General features: G+C 40.5%; 1 protein-coding gene across 7 annotated transcripts in view; it reads right to left on the bottom strand.

The window, feature by feature from the left end:
- vit (vitrin) overlaps positions 1-22661 on the bottom strand; it is a 103847-nt gene that overhangs the window by 41987 nt on the left and 39199 nt on the right. For 5 of the 7 annotated variants that reach the window (XM_061960534.2, XM_061960517.2, XM_061960543.2 and 2 more), the window contains exons 7-12: positions 19101-19304; positions 14507-14551; positions 11957-11995; positions 11820-11870; positions 9758-9820; positions 9268-9330 (exon numbers count right to left, since the gene is read on the bottom strand). In XM_061960534.2, coding sequence (XP_061816518.1) covers positions 9268-9330; positions 9758-9820; positions 11820-11870; positions 11957-11995; positions 14507-14551; positions 19101-19304 — 465 coding nt within the window. The remainder of the gene's footprint in view (positions 1-9267; positions 9331-9757; positions 9821-11819; positions 11871-11956; positions 11996-14506; positions 14552-19100; positions 19305-22661) is intronic. The other 2 variants (XM_061960525.2, XM_061960551.2) reach the window with 2 other exon arrangements.

Here is a 22661-nt window from a genome sequence, read left to right as displayed (position 1 = left end):
ATGTGATATGATTCCTTATGTGGATCTGAATGTTTTTTCTATGAAAAACAAATTAATCTCATTGCTGCCGATTGAAAAACAAGAACATATTTTTTGGGTGTAATTGCACCCTTTGACCACCAGATGGAACCAGAAAACCAAGAGCATAATTTTTAGAGCTTTGACAAGCGTAAATTAGTTAAACTGTTTATATATATATATATATATATATATATATATATATATATATATATATATATATATATATATATATATATATGACTATATATATTTATAAGACTTGTGTCAACTCAATAAACTCAATTGAGTCCTGCCTGCTTTTTCTCATGTAGCTCAGTAGGCACTGTAAAGATAATGTAAGACAATCAGTGTTGTCATGAATTATTAACCTATTCAAGGCTGTGATTTCCCAACCTCAAATATTTCACTCTGCAACTTTTTTTTTATTTTTTAGAATGATTGCATATTTTGCATTTTCCAATATGAAAAACAGTTGTTATGACAAAAAGGCCATAAAACATTTTAAAACAAACATGAAAATTATTAAAACCTTTGTATCAATAAATACAGCCAAAATTGTTAAAATGTTTCAAGTGTTGAAAGTTTAAAAAAAATTGTATTTATTGCTCGCTTATGACACTTTCATGAGATGATCCCTTCTGGATCCGAAGAGTAAGTGTTTATAGTCAATTTTAAAGGGGAACTGCACTTATTTTGGAATTTTTCCTATCGTTCACAATTATTATGGAAGTCATGACCCCGAAAGGGACAAGCAGTAGAAAATGGATGGATGGATGGCATTCTAATATTAAATAAATTCGATCAGAAGGCCGCTTACAATGGAGCCTTTGGGAGCCGTTCAGTTCTGCCAACAGAGCCCCTAAAAAACATCCAAACACCTCCATTAGGGTTTTATATACATGATGTAAGTATATATGTAATGTAGTAACAGGCACATATATAATAACATTTAATATCTACATATTTTGATCATTTTGAGTTTGCTTTTTTTTTCTTCATCACTGATTATTACTCACTGCAGACTTTATGAGAGACAAACATAATTAAAACGTCACTTACTGTACAACGTCTGCTGTCATTAGGATGCCGACTGCTAAGATGTTTATATATTCCCATTTAGATGAAGAATGTCTCATAATCCTCACAAAGAAAGGGGGTGGTGGGGTGGGGTGGGAGACAAGCGCTTTTTGTGTTGTCCTCCGCAGTTCCAGGTCAAAGTATCCCAACTTGTCGGATTATATTCTCAGCCATCTATTTTTTTAGGTGAGAGGCATGATTTACGATCTAGAATACATTTACAGGGAGCAAGGAAATGAGGAAGCACCAGACCACTCGATGATGTAAACATAGGCACACACGGAAGTAATCATGTCGCTGCTATAGTTTGTCTGCGTTAGCGCTTATAATAACAATATCACTAATACTTGGTTAATATTCAAGTCACAAAATGTAAATGGAGTATTCTTAGCGCTTTTTGAATTGTTTTATCTAATTGTATGGGCGGAATAGCTCCCATTGGCTCTGCTGTAAGCGAACATGTATTTACGTTTATTTAATATTTAGGATGCATTAAAAAAAATATATCGATCGTCATGTCTTTCATAGGGATTGTGCAAAATTCCAAAAAAAGTGCAGTTCCCCTTTAAAGTTGCACTTAATTAAACGACAAGAATTTGCAGTCACAAGCCATTGATTTGCAAGTAATTTTTACATGCAAATTCATATACACACAATCTAACTGGACAAGAGCCACAATTAAACAAAGAAAGAAAGAAAAAACACAAAATGAGACAAATTCAAAGGAAACGTAGCAACATGTGAACGCAATTTACAGTCAAACTTTACCGTAAGTTTAGTGCAATTTTGTTTTCAGATGTATAGTGTCCTAATTTTTATTCATATTTTCTTGTGCATGTTTTATTCATTTATTTGTAGGCTATATTTTTTCTGTATCGTTAAGTTGAGTGGAACATTTTACCATAAAATTGTTTTGCACTAAAGTTATCTGCAGCCTGTTTAGTTATTATTATGTTCATTATAGTGATCTCACTCTCAAAGCATTGAGATGAGGTAAGATATCTTAGGGAATGTTTACAATGAAAACAAAAGCCAAATAAAATCAATATAATAATTTAATTGACTAACCCTTGTCTATACTATTGGTGGATCAGCCTGAATACCTCTCATGTTTTACGATATAGCCTTCTTCCACACATTCAACCATTTTCTATACATATTGTCCTTATTACGTCAAAGGCTGGAGTCTATCCCGATTGGTGGTTACCAGTCAATCACAGGAAACATATAGACAAACAACCAACCACACTCACATTCACATCAGGCTATGAACAGTTTAGTTTGTGGAATATGGGAGGAAGAACCCAGAGAGAACCCACTCAAGCATAGAGAGAACATGCTAAACTCCACTTTGAGTTCTTATTTTTTGACACGCTTACATGGTATTTCTAGATAGCATCTTTATAACGTAAAAGAAACAGTGTGGTTGGGAGATCTCCGGCATGGTTACAGTCAGTGATCGGACACTGGAAATGCAGAACATCCAGTTTGTCCAAACTGACTTAACACATTTCAGTGCACCCACACTGCAGTGGATGCACAGCTTACACAAGCGTACAGCCTCGGCTCAGGATTCCCATCCTGTGGCAACGAGCGGGCGAGCTCTGTGTTGACTGGGACGCCACCCGCCCACTGGAGCGTGGGACTCTTATTGTAAAGTATATGACGGTGCAGACAGAAAGATGCAAAGATTAACCTAATCTGATGTTGGTCAAAGGTCCACTAGTGTACAGTAGAGTGTTCCTTTGTGGTGAAAATGATGCATTCAAAGGACGGAGAAGAGGTATTTTTAAAAGAACCACGTCAGGTCAGGAAGTCAGACACTCGTATTGTGATTTCTGTTGAATTTTGTTGTATCTAATTGTCTGCATTAATACATGATTCACTGTCTTTAAATGGTCCATTTAAGATGAGTACTATAGACCCTAACACCCCTTCTACACTAAGGTTGTCCGGGCTATATCCCACCTTACCTTATCCTTGTCCACACACACACAATGCCACCGTTTAAGAACCCCTCCCCCCTCCGTCCGCCGGCGCAACGCGACCTAGTATGCATGCGCGGGAAAAAAAATGCGTGCGTCATAGTTACCTCTGACCTGGAAGTGTATTCTTACCCTGTGTTTCAATGTAGACTATTGCCAAATTTCTCTTAACAGTAAACCTTGCTTGCCTCACCATCAGCAGCTGTTAGACTATTGTAGTGAATCACACCTGAGCCATCATACATGAATCATATCTTTAATGAACATGTCAAAGTAAACAATGTGATAAATAACATTTTACAACAATCAATCTAGGGATCTAGATACCTGGTCAGGACACTGTGCTTGTAGGCTGAAATTGGCGGTCGTACTTGACGGCCACAACCACTGCATGGCTTCACAATAGAATAGAATAGAATAGAATAGAATAGTTATGGAGTACAAAACTAGACGTTGAGTAATCGCTCCACATACATCGCAGACAATAACTGATAGTCTGCTCTGCCAGTCCAAATGCAATCGCTGTTTTCTGTAGTACTCCCTCGTCTATGGGAGCCCGCATTCTTGTTCGACAAATGGACGAAGTTTTTCTCTAAGTCTCTTGCCGTTCCTCTGACACAACACACTCGGTGACAAACATATCCCACCAGCCTGCTGTTCTTCCAGGCCTTATCCAAAACCGTCACTCAACATTGCTATGTTGCCGTCTGAGATGTGTTGTATCCGAAATAGCTGCCATCGCGTGTTTCCTTCTCTTAAGGTATTCATGTGTGATTTCCACAAGCGTCTGTTATGAAGCTGGCTGTGGCGCGTTCTTTCTGACGTCACTTTCTCTCCTAACTCAGTTTGTAAACGATCGATGAGTCCATACAAAGCTAAGAGCTGGAGATTCAAGAAATACACGGCGCACTGACCCGTGTAAAAAATTATCCAAGGAAGGGAACCTTAAACGATGGTTTAGTGTGGCTGAAACGGGGCTTAGGCTAAATAATTATTTGTTTAAGGAGTTATCCGGCTTAATGTAGACAGGGCATAAGTCAAAAAAGCTTCCTTAATTCTAAAATGTCATGAAAGAGCCTCCCCACATGTGTCTGTGGTAGATGTGCCCCCTGGGGAAGGTCACAATAGGGTTGTTGTCCTCCATAACAATTGGTCGTTCACATTGCTTACAACAATGTCCTGACATCTCTTCCCCAAAGATGGTCTCATTCCATGGTAAGTGTGGCCACTGACAAGTTGTTTGTAGGCCAAATACCTATTGTTATGCAGGATGGTCAGTGGACAAAAACAGCACACAACTTGTTTGCAGCAATGCTCAGTGTTCACCACTAAATAGAGGCGTTATAGTTGCCGTGGTGATGAGAGATATGCTATTCAACATGCCAATATAATTAAAAGTGTCTGACCTTATGGTCAGGTTTTTACTTTAACAGTTCAGTGGTAAACAGGTAACGCCATTATTAAAATAAACACTCATGGATATGATTTTATATGTACTGGTAGTAATGATTTAGATAATAGCGACAGTAGATAAATAACTAGCTAAATGCAGTATTACATAGTCTATCTGCGGATGACAATTGTTGTGTCAATTTACTGTGTTGTTTAAGTTTTGGATCGTCATATTGAACTGAACACAAGGTGGATCGTCTTATACTCAATGTCTCGAGACTTACAAATGCAATGCAACCAGTTGGTGCCAATCTACTCCGCCCAAAGCAAATCAAATATTTTCTTCCTGTCACTCACCTCATCAGCAGTGTTGGGACTAACGCGTTACAAAGTAACGCGTTACTGTAACGCCGTTACTATCGGCGGTAAATAGTAATCTAACGCGTTATTTTTTATATTCAGTAACTCAGTTACCGTTACTACATGATGCGTTACTGCGGTATTTTGCGTTAATTTTTATGTAGTATCGGCTAGAAACTGAGAAGATCTGAGTGTTTTATTGCAGCGCTGCGGAAGAGGCGACAAGGAAGAGGCGCGCCGCGCCCTGTCTGTGTGTACGTGTGTGTGTGTGTGTGGGATGGGGCGTGTCTGTGTTTACTAACAAGACGTCATGGCGAAGCCCGAAGCCGAGTTTCTTAAAATGGAGATATTTTCAGTACGTTTCTTTTATCGACCACAAAGAAAATAACATTTTAGTTGAATGTAAGTTGTGTCTTGCATCAAAGATCCTATTCTCGCAATTCAAATATACTGAAACAGCTACAAAAACAACATGCTTCGACGAAGCTAGTAAAGAGTCACACACTTCACCTCCACCTCCAACAGTGGCTGGATTTTAACGAGGCACTGCACACTGAAGGTACACACACTCTGTCAATTCTCTTATATACTCTTTCATTCTAGACTTCTAGAATGTTTGATTATCACATCACTCTAAATGTTTAGACTATAAAGTTCACAAACCTAAAGAGGGATACTAGTGGGCCAGGCTAATATTTCATTTTCTCTAAACTAAGTGGGGACATTTGTAGAGTGTTCTGGGCTTCAGACATGATTTTCTTTCAGAAATCCTTGGGAGAAAAAAACGCCTGTTTAGCCTTTGTGTATGTAGTGTGCCTTTCTTGGTTTACAGCTATGTTGTTATTATGCTGTTTGTTACTTATGTATGTTATGTTGCAGCTATTTAAAATAGTTTTGTCAATTTGTTCTGGTCTGAAACAAATTGGCCCTTTGAAACATATCTTTGTGTTTGTGTGTTGTATGTAGACCACATTGCTTAGCAGAGTTCAGATCAACAGATTGTATTATTCTCCAGTGCAATAACAGTACTGAAATGAAGGCTAAAAGGGCATTAAATGGGGCCTTAAAAAAATTAAAAAATATATATATAAGTAACTAAATAGTTACTTTTTACAGTAACGCATTACTTTTTGGTTTAAGTAACTGAGTTAATAACTGAGTTACTTTTGAAATAAAGTAACTAGTAACTGTAACTAGTTACTGGTTTTCAGTAACTAACCCAACACTGCTCATCAGTGACCTGATGATACATTAACAAAGATGAGATTGTATTATTCCAACATGATTTTGTCACAAAAAAATACTTTTCCAAAGAGGGGCTGAAAAAGATCGGTGTCTTGTATTCAGGGTTGTTTTACATCCCCATGCTAATTTAGGGCCCTAAGTAAAATTAAATTTTTATAAAAATCACAGACTTTTATTAATGTGAAATTATTTTTTATCCTTTTTAAATCGAGCTTGAATTTAATTTGCATGCATGTACTTTAATAAAATTAATTCGGGGGAAATACATTTTTCAGTAATATTTTTATAGGTCAACATTTTAATTTTAACATCATTAAAACATACATTTATGAACCTTCCTAACTCATTCTAACTGGAAAGGTAACATTTGAAAAGGACCAATATAAACACATATGCCTGTTTTGGGCAGTTAAGTAAGCTAAGGTATTGGTGATGAAAGACCAACTAGTAAATCAACGAGGAAAACTATCCGAGAGCATGGTCTTCTCTCCGGGGGGGCCTTGAGATTGACACTGATCCCTCATGGCCAGCTTTAGGGAGCTGAGCCCCACCTCTGATCTTTCACCTCAACCTTCAAGAATGTCCCTCAGGGGCATTAATAAAATAAGAGGTCATCCAACACAAGTTGCCTGTTTCAGTAGCTGTAGTTAGTGCTTAATGACATCCCTGTTCCTAAAAAAAACTTGACATGTTAGTGAGATGAACTTACTTTGGCTTTTTTTTTGCCATCATAGAAATGGACCTGTGTAATAATAGGGTTCAATGGTTGCATTCCACACAAGCAAAAACAGATGCACTTTTCTTCTTGAGCCAATAAGCAGCAGAGGACACCACACTATCCAAAACTGCCTCTCTCTTACTGAGCATTTACAAAGACCGGGAAGAAGAAGGAGCCAGACCAGATGGGTTGCACTGGAATATACTATTACTGTACTGAGAGAGCACCTTTCTCATCACTGTCTTATCTTCCCTATATGGCACAAGATGAAGCAGGACATATTATCTTACCATCACTCATCGCATTGGCAACATACTGGGAGCTCATTTTTTGTGTTGAGTATTGTACTTTAAGGGAGAAGTTTCTACCTCTGAACCGCAGCATCCCAACATCAGAACCTCTCAACCAAGCCCTTTAATACACTGCTAGCTCAATTTGCAACAGGATCCATCATTTCTTCTACATCCCAAGCAGGGTTTTCTTTATCCACTTATCAAAAATGAGCTTTACTTAGGTTATTCAGGGCAGCAGTGAGTGGGAGACTCTCCCAGTTGACTTTGGACAAGACATAGGGTACACCCAGGACTGATCAAAACTCAATCACAGGATACATACAAACTTTATAAGCATCAAGACTCCCTTTCAGACTGTCACTGAGTGGGGACTGAACCCACTGCAACTGAAGTCAGGCGAGTCATCCTCGAGTTCAGGGATATTAAACTAAAATTCAAATAGGTCCAGGTACAAAACATTTCCTCACGCTAAAGTTCAGACAACATAAAGTCATCTATCAAATTAAAAGGTCTTGATCGGAGGTAGGGATGGGCGATATGGCCTAAAATGTGACAATCTGTCACTTCACTTCTGTTTGTGTTTCCTTGTTTGGTGTTTGTTTCCTGTCGGCGCTCTTGGTTTTGTTCCATTTCCTGCATGTCTCCCTAAACGCTCATTTCCCTCACCTGTCCCTGATTGGCAGCCCGGCACACCTGGTTGCAGTTGCCAATCAGGCTGCTATTAGGTGCTTGAGGATTGATTATATCGAGGACCTCTGCATGCATGACTGCTTCTCCTTATTGTGTGTTTATTAAGAGTTTTACATCCACATCGATCTCCTCTTTGACGTCATTGCGTGACGTGCAATGTCAGACAGCAGCATGGCGTCCATCCCGCATAAAAACTCCAAAGTTTGGCTACATTTTACATGAAAAGTTTGCAACAGCGCTACTTGTAATAACTGCAAGGTTGCTATTTCACCAAAAGGAGGCCATACGAGCAATATGCTGAAACATTTGAACACACAGCATGAAATAACTCTAAATGAAGGTCGTGTTTTTGAACCGGGCCGATCTCATCCCAGCAGCAGTCATGTGGTGTTAATACAACCGGCGCTAACTGACACCGCCTACAATGCTAGCACTACTGCTTGGTACAATTAAATAAACATTTGGTTCTCCATGTGTACGTACCACGGTACCATACTTGCCAACCCTCCCGAATTTTCCGGGAGAGTCCCGAAATTCAGCGCCTCTCCCGAAAACCTCCCGGGACAAATATTCTCAAGAAAATCTCCCGATTTTCAGCCGGAGCTGGAGGCCACGCCCCCTTCAGCTCCATGCGGACCTGAGTGAGGACACCCTTTTTTCACGGGAGGACAACAGGGTGACAAGAACTAAATTATCCATACTAGAGATAAATTGTATTATTATGTTTATCTTACCTAAAAATAAATATATTTACTAATTAAAAAAAACAAAAACGAAATACATTTTTACTATATTTTGCTAAAAACATCAAAATTAATTGTATTTTTATTTGTATTTTTTCTGACTCCTTAGTACATCCAGCCATAGAATTATACATTAAAATAAACATATTTGAAATAATGAATTGTAAATGATCATAATTCATTTAAAATGACCATATTTAATTATTAAAATAATTGCTTGTTTATCAACAACTTTAGCATTTTATTCATTACATTTTGAAGCTCTCAGAAGTCAAGTTATGTTATATTCCTTAAGATTTATTTATGCAAGTTTGAAGTATCAATTATCTAAACACAGTTTTGTTCGTATATTTTCAGGATGTAGATATATATATATATATATATATATATATATATATATATATATATATATATATATATATATATATATATATATATAAATATATATATATATATATATATATATATGTATATATGTATGAAATACTTGACTTGGTGAATTCTAGCTGTCAATATACTCCTCCCCTCTTAACCACGCCCCACCCCACCCCTGACCACGCCCCCCGCCCCCCACCTCCCGAAATCGAAGGTCTCAAGGTTGGCAAGTATGCACGGTACGTACCTTGAGATACCTTCTGCTGCAGATTGCGAGGCGTTATATAAGTCAAATGAGCCGACTTCTTCCTGTCTTTGATCTCCACCTACTGTAAGAGTTTGTCTACTTGTGCTCTGGAGTCACTTACCAGGATTGGACTGGCTCACAATTGGAGTTCGCTCCTGTTGGGTCGCCTGACCTCTGTTAAAAGCTGTTTGCAGCAAACAGGAAACAGATAGAAGAAGAATAAGAGAAGAAAGAGGCATCACAGGATGAAGGCTACATTCAAAATTTCAGCCCATCTGTTGGTTGCCTTTGTTTCCTTTCAGTTAGATTTTAAACAAAGTTCATGCAGGGGTATTGACACGGCAACCAGCTCTTTTTTTTTTATCTTGGAAAGACAGAAAATGGGGGCTATTGGAAAAGGAATGTGAGCATGATTGGGTGGATTAGAGGCAGCCTTGGGGGGAAGACAGCAGGGGCTTATGGGTGTGAACACCAGGGTCACCCTTACAGGATCTTCTTCCAGCACCACTGCCCTTCACCTACATTCCATGTTGGTCCCATCATGTCTACTTGCACACATGTGTGTGTGTGTCTGTGTGTGTATGTGTGTGTGTGTGTACAGTGAGGCTGACCTGGACTGACTGGAGAGGCTGACTGTCTCCTCATTGCTGGCCCGGCCTCAGCTCTGCGCAGACCTGATGACAGGAGCAGTACACAAACATCATGAGATCAAATGAAATTCCTCTATCAAAGAGAAAGAAAAAAATAACATGTCATTTTAACTTTCGGGGCTAATCAGAAGAATGGTGTACGTTTTGTTTCTATTTGTAATGGAATGATACTAACTAGAATATTCAATTTTGGGAGAAAATGCGTGTGAATGCTGAAATGCGCAAGCCAAACTGAAATGCTAACATTAACATGCTAACAGTTGGAATGGATCAAGTACCAAGTTATATGACTGAAGCAAACGCATGCAAAATTGGCACAAAAAAAAGAGTTAGCATGCTAATGTTAGCAATGTTAGCACAAGTTACATGTCTCTGATGTGTATAGCTGCAAAATTGGTTCGCCTTTGTTTCCATTCATCCGGAAGTTTCAAGTGGAGTGCCTGCTGAGGTCGTATTTTCTACTTGGAAAGTCGGAGAGTCCACATCACCACTGAGACCCTGTCTACATTAAGCCGGATAACTCATTAAACGAATAATTATTTAGCCTGAGCCCCGTTTCGGCCACACTAAATCATCGTTTAAGGTTCCCCTCCTTGAATAATTTTTTACACGGGTAAGTGCGCCGTCTATTTCTTGAATCTCCGGAATTTAGCTTTGTATGAACTCATTGATCGTTTACAAACTGAGTTCGAATAGGAAGTGACGCCAGAAAGACCGCGCCCCACACAGGAAGTGACGTCAGAAAGAAAGTGCCACAGCCAGCATCATGATAAAGCGGTTTCGTAACTCGAAGCTAACCACTGGAAATATGGAGACGAGTCATCCAGACATGCCGTGTTTCTCCTTCCGTATGTACAGACGCTTGTGGAAATCACACATGAATACCTTAAGAGAAAGCAATTGCAGCTATTTCGGATACAACACTTCTCAGACGGCAAGAGAACTTTCGAATGTCCAGGTCAGCTGTGATTCTACTTACCGAAACACTTCGTCCATTTGTCGAAGGAGAGACAACGAGAATGTGGGATGTGATAAAAAAAAAAGGTAGCGTGTGCTTTGTACTACCTGGACGTCTGTATCAGTTATTGTCCGCCATGTATGTCGCGGACTCATCGTCCAGGTCCAGAGTATATAAAGTCACCAAAAACGAATGGACAATGAAGGAGAAGGCAAAAGAGTGAGGAGTGTCCTGACCAGATATCTAGATCTCTAGATTGATTGTTGTAAAATGTTCTTTATCACATTGTTTAATTTCAGTGTAGAAGGGGCCTGAGTTGGCTTAAAAGATTGCTGCTCGGAGTGTATACAATAATGGAAGCTTCTAAAATATCCATTGTTAGCTCTTCTGACTATTTTTGCCGCACTAAATCAGCCACATACGATGTATTGTTGGACATGGTAATGTTAATGTTGTGTAAATTCAATGTTTTCATGTGTTGTATATGTTGGACATTGCTACCAATAGTGTATGTTGCCTCTTCAACCACCATGTTTTAGGATGCGGTACGAGTGCTAAGTAATAAGGAAAGCGCAAGAATATCTTGATTTTTGACTTTGTTACTGAAACGCTTATAACTGGGCTGTGACATCATTCCAATTTCCGAGGTGGATGGAACACAGCATATGACTCTGGTGTTCAGTTCAGTTCAGTTCAGTTTCAGTCTATTTCGAACATGCATACGATACTATGTAATGCATCACACAATTCCAGTTGTTTCATTACAGTCACATGTAAATTGGCTAAAAAAGTTAGCATGCTAATGCATATTAACATTAGCATTCACACAATTATGATAAATAGATGAGTCGCCTGACCTGAATTTTTGGTGTAGAATAATGCTGAAAAGCGTTCACACAATTATGAACCAAGCTGAAAACAGTCATTGAGTGGTATTAAGGCAAACACAACACTTGCAGCAGCTGTGTTGAAAGCAGCGGCATAAGCTTGTGCATCGTTTGTTAGTATCAAAGGGGGGAAAAAGACACAATAGCATCATCGATGTTATTAAAAAGTTGTTTTTACCTGCACTGGCACGCTGTGGGAATCTATTCGGATAGGCACTTCCTCGGAATACTTTAAAGAAACATCATGACATGAGTCAAAGAGTTGCCACATGTGGCGTAAAGTGACTTTCAAGAGCTGCAGAGTCAGTGGAGTACCTTGGCTGGGGCTTTTGCCTTGAGCACTCTGTGATTGTCCTACACAAGTGTTGAAATGACATAAATATATTTAGGCAAAAATACAGGAAACTGCATCAGCATCCACCACCAACTCAATTTTTTAAAATCAGTTTAAATCAGCTCACTATGCCACACACTCCGAAACAATAAACATTTATTTTCACTACACAAACCTCTTTTACGAGAAGGACTCAAAGCATTTTATCTATATCGTTTGTTATTATAACAGAAAAGCGTTCATTTTGACAATTGAACCGTATCTAAGGCCCCCCCGCCCCCCCCCGCCCCCCCCGCCCCACCCCCCCCGCCCACGGTCTGAAAAAGAAAAGGTTTGTCTCTTATTTGGGGTCTCTGGGGTTCAAATATGCAAACCAACAGGTGGCGCCTAAGTTAGTCAATGTCAATGTATGTGCAAACTGTAAGGGTTACTACGCACAACTGGCTGTGAGAAAGGAGGCGATTGCGCTGCAAAGACCGACAATTTTGAGAAAATATTCCGCCTGTGTATGCGTCAACATATCACTACGGTCAGAAATAAAAATATTAGACATGTTGTTTGTTCAGCAATGACATTTTATGGTTTTACAGCTGCTGGATGACTTAAGGAATTGATTAGAACAAATCCAATTGATTAGTTTTGGCGTTTTCTGGCGTTTAAAAAAAAATGTAAATTGTATTTTATAATATATCTTCTATATGAAAAAAACTTATTTTAATATGCATTTTCTTGCGTCTGGATAATTCCAGTCACACCATAGCGACACCACAGCACCTCCCAGAGCCCACGTGCTAAAAAGAGGGTCTGTTGGACAGATCAGGGGTGTCCAAAATACAGCCCGCGGCCCATGTGCGGCCCGCCGGCGTGTTCAGTTTGGTCAGCGAGACGTGATGAGTTTGATAAGAAATCTGGCCGCAGGGAGATTTCAATTCATTTTAAAAGTCAACATGTACGCTGCTGCTTTGTCGCCATCTTGTGGACAAGACAAGTCATTTGGGTTTATGACCACTTATCATGGTTTGAATGAATCTGATCACAGCATTTATTTGTATGACCCAATGCAAACAACCTTCCCTCGTCATGGTGCAAAAAAAAAATGCAATCAAACCAACACAAAATGCCAACAGACATGGTCACACATAGTACAGTACACCATTTTTTTAACAACATCCATGCACCATACATGTTTTTTAGAATGACTCCAGTTTAAATCTATTCCGAGCATGATGATTTGTAATGGATAATGGAAGTTTGTACACAGCTGGTCAAGATTGTGCTTCAATATAGACCAGAAAAGACGTTAAACATTATTTGTGTGCTGCTTGTCAACAACTTGAGGAAACGCCACAGGTTGGACCATATGATGCCATAAATGTGGAGGTAAATGAGTGTCTCCATGGTGAAAGCTGGTACACGCGCAAAATCCTCATTTAAATAAAGTTGTCAGCACCACTTTTGCACTTGTTATCATTTGTATACACTGTCTTAGTAGATAACCCGCAACACGCCCATTAATAGTATGTGCAATTTCATATTTAGCATGTGGTATTTGGATCTACGTAAAACTGGCCCTTAGAGTAAATGAGACACATTTTTGTTGAAAATTCCCTCTATCGTCAAAAACTATCTAAAAAAAACCCTCCAATTTGCAGATGCAAATGTTTAGTTTGCTAATATGTGGGCATCTCCTGTATTTACCGGACTGAGATCAGACTGTCCCATTCCAACTATCTACAAACAATAAATTACCTGAAGTTACCTTTAAATAATTAATTTGTTGTCCTTTTGTAGTTGCAATAGAAGTTGAATTGAGTTGAGTTGAGTTTGTGTTTATTTCAAACATGCGTATATACAACATGATACATCACAATTTCCAGTTTCTCTATTCAACATGTTCAAAAAGGAGTAGGAAGAAGCAGAGCTTATTTAATCCTACCCCTTTTCCTTTACATAGCAGTTGCTAAAACTTTTGTTCAATTCCTGTTCTCAATTTATTCACAATATACTCCATAAGTAATAACATTAAAAATACATAAATAAATAAATAATAATGAGTGAAGTAAGTTATATTTCATATGGTGAGATAAATAGGAGTATCTAGAAAATGAATGAATGGATGAAATAAATGCAGAATATTTATCATGGTTCTACTTTTTTGTACTTTGTAAACACTTTAAGTTTGCAGAGTTTCTTGAAGTGGATTATATTAGTACGTTGTTTGATTTCTTTGCTTCTTCGATTCCATAATTGAATTCCACATACTGATATACTAAAGGTCTTAAGTGTTGTACGTGCGTACAAATGTTTTAAATTACATTTTTCTCTAAGATTATATTTCTCCTCTTTTGTTGAGAAGAACTGTTGTATATTCTTGGGTAGCAGATTGTAGTTTGCTTTGAGTATAACTTTAGCTATAAAGTATATTTGAGTAAGTACAGATAGTTGAGGGAAAAGGTGTTTGCCATGACCATTAGTATGCAACAATCATTTCGCTATGTCACCATAAAGTAGCTTTTCTTTGCTTCACTCACTTGAACTGGCAGCTGCTACAGAGGCAAGGTACGGGTGACTGCTACCTACACAAAAGAAACACAAAGGGCTAAGAAAAATCTGGCACTTGAGCCACATTGTACCTTAAAGGGGTCATATGATTTTTTTTCTACATTTAAAACACCTCCTTGTGGTCTACATAAGACGTAACGGTGGTTATTAGGTGAAAAATTTGCATAGATTTTTTTTTACAGACCTATTTTTGAGCCACTTTTTTGCTCCCTTTGAAAATAAGTAGTTTTGAGAGGCGGAGTTGTTAGACGTAAATGAACCTGTCCTCAACAACCCCTCACGTGGAGTGAGCATTCGCCCCCGCCCCGCAGAAATGTTCTGTAATTTTTTAGCTTTCTCGCTTTTATTGTGCACTATAGACATCAGTGACCACCACCAGCCATATGTTTTGAGTGACTTTCACCACAACACAACATCCCAGGTAATATAGCGAGACCAGCGGCTCACCGCGGTTTGTTGTCAACACAAAGGAAGGAGGCGATGCGGGCGGACGAGAAAGAGGAAGAAAACCTGGCTGACGTACAGGTTGGAACTACACGCTGGCTAAGGTTAAACTTCTATCGAGTCTGTGACTTTGTAATGCTACAAACCCCGTTTCCACATGAGTTGGGAAATTGTGTTAGATGTAAATATAAACGGAATACAATGATTTGCAAATCCTTTTCAACCCATATTCAATTGAATGCACTACAAAGACAAGATATTTGATGTTCAAACTCATAAACGTAATTTTGTTTTGTAAATAATAATTAACTTAGAATTTCATGGCTGCAACACGTGCCAAAGTAGTTGGGAAAGGGCATGTTCACCACTGTGTTAAATGGCCTTACCTTTTAACAACACTCAGTAAATGTTTGGAAATTGAGGAGACACATTTTTTAAGCTTCTCAGGTGGAATTATTTCCCATTCTTGCTTGATGTACAGCTTAAGTCCGGGGGTCTCTATTGTGGTATTTTAGGCTTCATAATGCGCCACACATTTTCAATGGGAGACAGGTCTGGACTACAGGCAGGCCAGTCTAGTACCCGCACTCTTTTACTATGAAGCCATGTTGATGTAACACGCATTGTCTTGCTGAAATAAGCAGGGGCGTCCATGGTAACGTTGCTTGCATGGCAACATATGTTGCTCCAAAACCTGTATGTACCTTTCAGCATTAATGGCGCCCTCACAGATGTGTAAGTTACCCATGTATTGGGCACTAATACACCCCCATACCATCACAGATGCTGGCTTTTCAACTTTGCGCCTATAACAATCCGGATGGTTCTTTTCCTCTTTGGTCCGGAGGACACAACGTCCACAGTTTCCAAAAACAATTTGAAATGTGGACTCGTTAGACCGCAGAACACTTTTCCACTTTGAATCAGTCCATTTTAGATGAGCTCAGGCCCAGCAAAGCCGACGGCGTTTCTGGGTGTTGTTAATAAATGGTTTTCGCCTTGCATAGGAGAGTTTTAACTTGCACTTACAGATGTAGCGCCCGACTGTAGTTACCGACAGTGGGTTTCTGAAGTGTTCCTGAGCCCATGTAGTGATATCCTTTACACACTGATGTCGCTTGTTGATGCAGTACAGCCTGAGGGATCGAAGGTCACGGGCTTAGCTGCTTACGTGGAGTGATTTCTTCAGATTCTCTGAACCCTTTGATGATATTACGGACCGTAGATGGTGAAATCCCTAAATTCCTTGCAATAGCTGGTTGAGAAAGGTTTTTCTTAAACTGTTCAACAATTTGCTCACGCATTTGTTGACAAAGTGGTGACCCTCGCCCCATCCCTGTTTGTGAATGACTGAGCATTTCATGGAATTTACTTTTATACCCAATCATGGCACCCACCTGTTCCCAATTTGCCTGTTCACCTGTGGGATGTTCCAAATAAGTGTTTGATGAGCATTCCTCAACTTTATCAGTATTATTGCCACCTTTCCCAACTTCTTTGTCACGTGTTGCTGGCATCAAATTCTAAAGTTAATGATTATTTGCATGCAAAAAAAAAAGATTATCAGTTTAAACATCAAATATGTTGTCTTTGTAGCATATTCAACTGAATATGGGTTGAAAATGATTTGCAAATCATTGTATTCCGTTTATATTTACATCTAACACAATTTCCCAACTCATATGGAAACGGGGTTTGTAGATCCTGGACGTATACATGTCTATATTGACAATAAAAGGCTTTACTATTATACAGTATATCATGTCATTACTACGCTGCGAGTTGTAAACAATAGAGGTTCAAGCTGGTGATACAGTAAGCTATCCTTTAGCCGCAGGACAGCGATGCTATTGTCTTGCATTAGACAGCTAAGCTAGCTACAAAAAAAATCGAGCTAACATTGCTAATGTCTCATTCACACATTTCTTTGCCTCCATTGCCATAAATAATAGACTCCGCCTCCGTCATTAAAATTGGCTTCTAGAAAAAAACATCTTTATACAGCTGCAGGAAATTTCGAAGTGGTTTGCACACAGGAAGAGCTACTTCGTCCGAGTTGAAGGCACATTGCTGCGAAACAAAAAAGTTAGCCAGGCACTTTTTACTTCTTCAGATGAGAGTGGAGGTTTGAATAGTGTCACGTGTAGGGTAAAACAGCCAATAACGGAACATTTCCGTTCTTCAAATCGTATCTTGGATGCGATACAGATGCGTGCACATAAGCTAAAAATGCCAGACACGTGCAAGACAGTCTAATTAGATTTATACCATCCATCCATCCATCCATTTTCTACCGCTTGTCCCATTCGGGGTCGCGGGAGGTGCTAGAGCTTATCTCAGCTGTATTCGGGCGGAAGGCGGGGTACACCCTGGACAAGTCGTCACCTCATCACAGGGCCAACACAGATAGACAGACAACATTCACACTCATATTCATACACTAGGGCCAATTTAGTGTTGCCAATCAACCTATCCCCAGGTGCATATTTTTGGAGGTGGGAGAAAGCCGGAGTACCCGGAGGGAACCCACGCAGACACGGGGAGAACATGCAAACTCCACACAGAAAGATCCCGAGCCCGGGATTGAACCCAAGACTACTCAGGACCTTCGTATTGAGAGGCACATGCACTAACCCCTGTGTCACCATGCTGCCTAGATTTATATCTTATATAGATAATCTGTTGTCGGTGTTCCCAATTTGTGACGTCACCAATTGTGCACATTCCAAACAGCTCGTTTGGCGGAACTAGAAAGAAATACAAATATCTCCACAATGCCTCCACGTTTTATTCGGGCTCCATTACTCTGGAATGCCCTACCAGTAACAGTAGAAGCATTTAAGTCCCATCCTAAAACTCATTTGTATACGCTAGCCTTTAAATAGACCCCCCTTTTAGACCAGTTGATCTGCCGTCTCTTTTCTGCTCTGCCCCCCTCTCCTTCGTGGAGAGGTTATTTGGTTGACCACAGATGACGCGCTAGTGTTTCATAGTTGGGACCCAGGGTGGACCACTCATCTGTGCATCAGTTGGTGACGTCTCTGCGCTGCTGACTTATCTCTACTCAAGATGATCCCCTGCTGGCTCCACTATGGACTGGACTCTCACACTATTAACTAGATCTACTCGATGTCCATTGCACCGGTCGCCCAGGGTCGGGGGTCTCCACATCTGCGGTCTCCTTTCAAGGTTTCTCATTGTATCCCATTGGGTTGTGTTTTTTCTTGCCTTGATGTGGGATCTGAGCCGAGGATGTCGTTGTGGCTTGTGCAGCCCTTTGAGACACTTGTGATTAAGGGCTATATAAATAAACTTTGATTGATTGATTTAGAATTTTCGGGACTTATGCAGATCCCAAATACACAACAGCAGGTACCAATAGGTAAGACAAGTTGGTTTTGCATGACAGGGCCCCTTGAACACTCAGCACCTTTGTGCACTCACTGTGGCGGCTCTAAAGTGGTGTTTACTTATACAAGGAGTGTTGACAGGTGTGATGATCCACAGTTCACTTAATTGAGTCCATCATATGAGCAGCATGGCTGCTGTCATGGCAACACTTGTAACCACTTCCTGCACTCCATCCATCCATCCATTTTCTACCGCTTGTCCCTTTTGAGGTCGCGGGGGGTGCTGGAGCGTAAAAATGGTAAATGGATTATACTTGTATAGCGCTTTTCTACCGTTTCAAGGAACTCAAAGCACTTTGACACTATTTCCACATTCACCCATATCTCAGCTGCATTCGGGCGGAAGGCGGGGTACGTCCTGGACAAGTCGCCACTTCATCGCAGGGCCTATAAACCAAAGCCTATCCATCCATCCATCCATTTTCTACCGCTTATTCCCTTTGGGGTCGCGGGGGGCGCTGGAGCCTATCTCAGCTACAATCGGGCGGAAGGCGGGGTACACCCTGGACAAGTCGCCACCTCATCGCAGGGCCTATAAACCAAAGCCTATTCTAGCAAAAATAGAGGTTGTAGTGACTCTTTAGTGAGGCGACGCTTTGAGGATCTTCTGAGCGGATTGGATTATTAGGGCTGTCCAAGTACATGCACAATCCTCCACATGACATGCATCAGGGAGTAAACAAATTGTGAAATAATTTGTAGAGTTCACCTGCGTCTCTGACTCTGTGCACCGCAGCACGAGCTTTGACAGTGGTGGGTGGTGGCGGCGGAGGAGGTGTGGTGGTAGCGGGAGCCTGGGTGGTGGTGGTGGTGGTTGTAGGTTCAGGTGTCGTCATCGTTGTGGCGGTTTCAGGTGCTGTTGTTGTTGTTAGAGGAAGCGTTGTGGTAACCGCGGGGGCTTTATCCTTTTGACCTGGGAGGAGATGACAGATGAAGGCAGTCGTATACAAGATGGATGAGCTCAGAGAAAGAGTCTACAGTAGTTTATTCTCTGTCATTTATACTTGACATTCTCCAGGAGACTCACAGTCTTTTAACTTCCCATGGAACCTAAGTGCCTGCCATACATGGAAGAAGTTGTTTAATAGTGTGTTTGGCAGCTCCTATACTGCATGGGGAAACATAAACATAGAGATAAAGCACAGCACAGCAGTTTATTGGTTGTTTCTTTTCGTCTCAGAGCAGGAAAGTTTAAGTCGGGATCTGGGTTTGAATCCTGCTTGGCCATTCGAGTCGGACCCGACTTCCCTGACTTTGTGGTTCATTTCCAGTCTAAATATTTTGTTTGTTCAAGGTGGCGGCTGTCATAATTTAGTGTGAATAACAGTAGGACTGGGCTGATAACACCTTTTGTTGGGTGATACATTATTGCCGATAAACGATATTGTCGACATTATTTTGAGACCAAATTAAACACTAATGTAATCATAGTACATGTAATAATTTTGAAGTGCTGCTTTTTCTCCAGTTTGAAAAAGTGGGTCGGGTGTTCTATTTTCTTTTTTTGTTGTTGACATCACTTTCCAACAAATTCAGTATAATGGCTGGTTTGTCCGTGTTGATGGGTTCATCTTGCTCATTTGGTTTGAAAACGAAATATCCCCATTTAGCTTTGCAATCATCATTTTGCCTCCTAAATCTTGTTACCCTACGGTGCTAAGTTATCACTAGTGACTCACGAGTCTCTGTCATTGCAACATGTGCGTGTAAGCTTGCGGCCCCGCCTTCAACGATAGACAAAGATCGCTAAAATGCGTTCCATTTTGTCCACTAGCGACGCTGAGATCATTATTCATGCGTTCGTTACGTCTCGTCTCGATTACTGTAACGTATTATTTTCGGGTCTCCCTATGTCTAGCATTAAAAGATTACAGTTGGTACAAAATGCGGCTGCTAGACCTTTGACAAGAACAAGAAAGTTTGATCATATTACGCCTATACTGGCTCACCTGCACTGGCTTCCTGTGCACTTAAGATGTGACTTTAAGGTTTTACTACTTACGTATAATATACTACACGGTCTAGCTCCATCCTATCTTGCTGATCGTATTGTACCATATGTCCCGGCAAGAAATCTGCATTCAAAGAACTCCGGCTTACTAGTGATTAGTGAAAAAGTATGCGGGCTATAGAGCGTTTTCTATTCGGGCTCCAGTACTCTGGAATGCCCTCCCGGTAACAGTTAGAGATGCCACCTCGGAAGAAGCATTTAAGTCCCATCTTAAAACTCATTTGTATACTCTAGCCTTTAAATAGACCCCCCTTTTAGCCGTTTCTTTTCTGCTCTTCCCCCATCTCCTTTGTGGAGAGGGGGGCAGACACAGATGAGACGCTAGCTGTCCAAAGTGGGGACCCAGGGTGGACCACTCATCTGTGCATCAGTTGGGGACGTCTCTGCGCTGCTGACTTGTCTCCACTCAAGATGATCTCCTGTTGGCCCCACTATGGACTGGACTCTCACAATATTATGCTAGATCCACTCGACGTCCATTGCACCGGTCGCCCGGGGTTGAGTTTTTCTTGCCCTGATGTGGGATCTGAGCCGAGGATGTCGTTGTGGCCTGTGCAGCCCTTTGAGACACTCGTGATTTAGGGCTATATAAATAAAATTTGATTGATTGATTGATTGATTGACAAAGATTGTGGATGACTGACAAGATGATTCACTGCATTCATTAAATTCTGCTACAACGTGTCATGACTAGGACTATGGCTTGGTTTGTTCTCCCGAGGTGCAAGTGAATTGGACTGGTCAAGGCTTGAAGGTGGGTACATGATTTATTTAAACTATCAAAAAAAGGAATAAACGAAAAACGCGCACAGGGGCGGAGGTACAAAACTAGACTATAAACACAAAACTTGCGCATTGGCAGAAACTATGAACAATTAAACAAAACACTAACTGTGGCTTAATAAACAAAAACTTACTTGGCATGGACATGAAGTGCGCAGAGGTGGACAGAGTGTGACAGGGGGCATAAATGCGGGGATGTCGTCAGGACGAACAACAGAAAATGAAAAGCTTAAATAACACAGACATGATTAACGAAAACAGGTGCGTGACGTGACAGGTGAAAACTAATGGTTGCTATGGTGACAAACAAGAGTGCACAATGAGTCCAAACGTGGAACAGTTGAAACTAATGGGTAATCATGCAAACAAGACAAGGGAGTGAAAAGCCAGAAACTAAACAAAACATGACTTAAAACAAAACATGATTACACAGACATGACACAACGATGCACAGAGTGAACCCTCATAAAACCTGTTTGTTTTTGGATCTCACGATATTACTCAGGTTTGGTTTTAGAGGTTGCTAATGAAAGTAATAGAAATAGAAAAAATATAAACAGTATGCACCTAAATTTACTTGATCGTGTTTGGAGCCTTTCTGATCCTCTTGTGGTTGTGGCCATACTTGCCAACCCTCCCGGATTTTCCGGGAGACTCCCGAAATTCAGCGCCTCTCCCGAAAACCTCCCGGGACAAATTTTCTCCAGAAAATCTCCCGAAATTCAGGCGGACCTGAGTGACGTTTCGACAGCCTGTTTTCACGTCCGCTTTCCCACAATATAAACAGCATGCCTGCCCAATCACGTTATAACAGTAGAATGATCGAGGGAGAGTTCTTCAATCAATCAATCAATCAATGTTTATTTATATAGCCCTAAATCAAAAGTGTCTCAAAGGGCTGCACAAGCCACAACGACATCCTCGGTACAAAGCCCACATAAGGGCAAGGAAAAACTCACCCCAGTGGGACGTCGATGTGAATGACTATGAGAAACCTTGGAGAGGACCGCATATGTGGGTAACCCCCCCCCCCCCCTCTAGGGGAGACCGAAAGCAATGGATGTCGAGTGGGTCTGACATAATATTGTGAGAGTCCAGTCCATAGTGGATCCAACATAATAGTAAGAGTCAAGTTCATAGTGGGGCCAGCACTTCTTGGTTTCTTATGTGGGTTTATTGTTAGGCAGTTTCATTAACGTCCTCTCAGCGCGGTAACAACACACAACAACAGCAGTCACGTTTTTGTCTATTGTAAAGCAGTTCGTCTGCCGTAAACAGCAATGTTGTGACACTCTTAAACAGGACAAAACTGCCATCTACTGTACATGCATATGTGACAATAACATCTATGGCTTGTAGAGAGTGCAGTGCATAACTGCGCACACAACAAGGAGACGAAGCAGAATGCATCATCAGTGTTCAGCATGGTTCGGAAAATAGTGACAGAGAATAGAACAAGGATGGACAATTCAACCC

This window comes from Nerophis lumbriciformis, linkage group LG02, assembly GCF_033978685.3.
Source record: "Nerophis lumbriciformis linkage group LG02, RoL_Nlum_v2.1, whole genome shotgun sequence".
NCBI lineage: Eukaryota > Metazoa > Chordata > Actinopteri > Syngnathiformes > Syngnathidae > Nerophis > Nerophis lumbriciformis.
The sequence above is the reverse complement of the archived record's forward strand: the minus strand, read 5'-3'. Positions and strand labels throughout refer to the sequence as shown.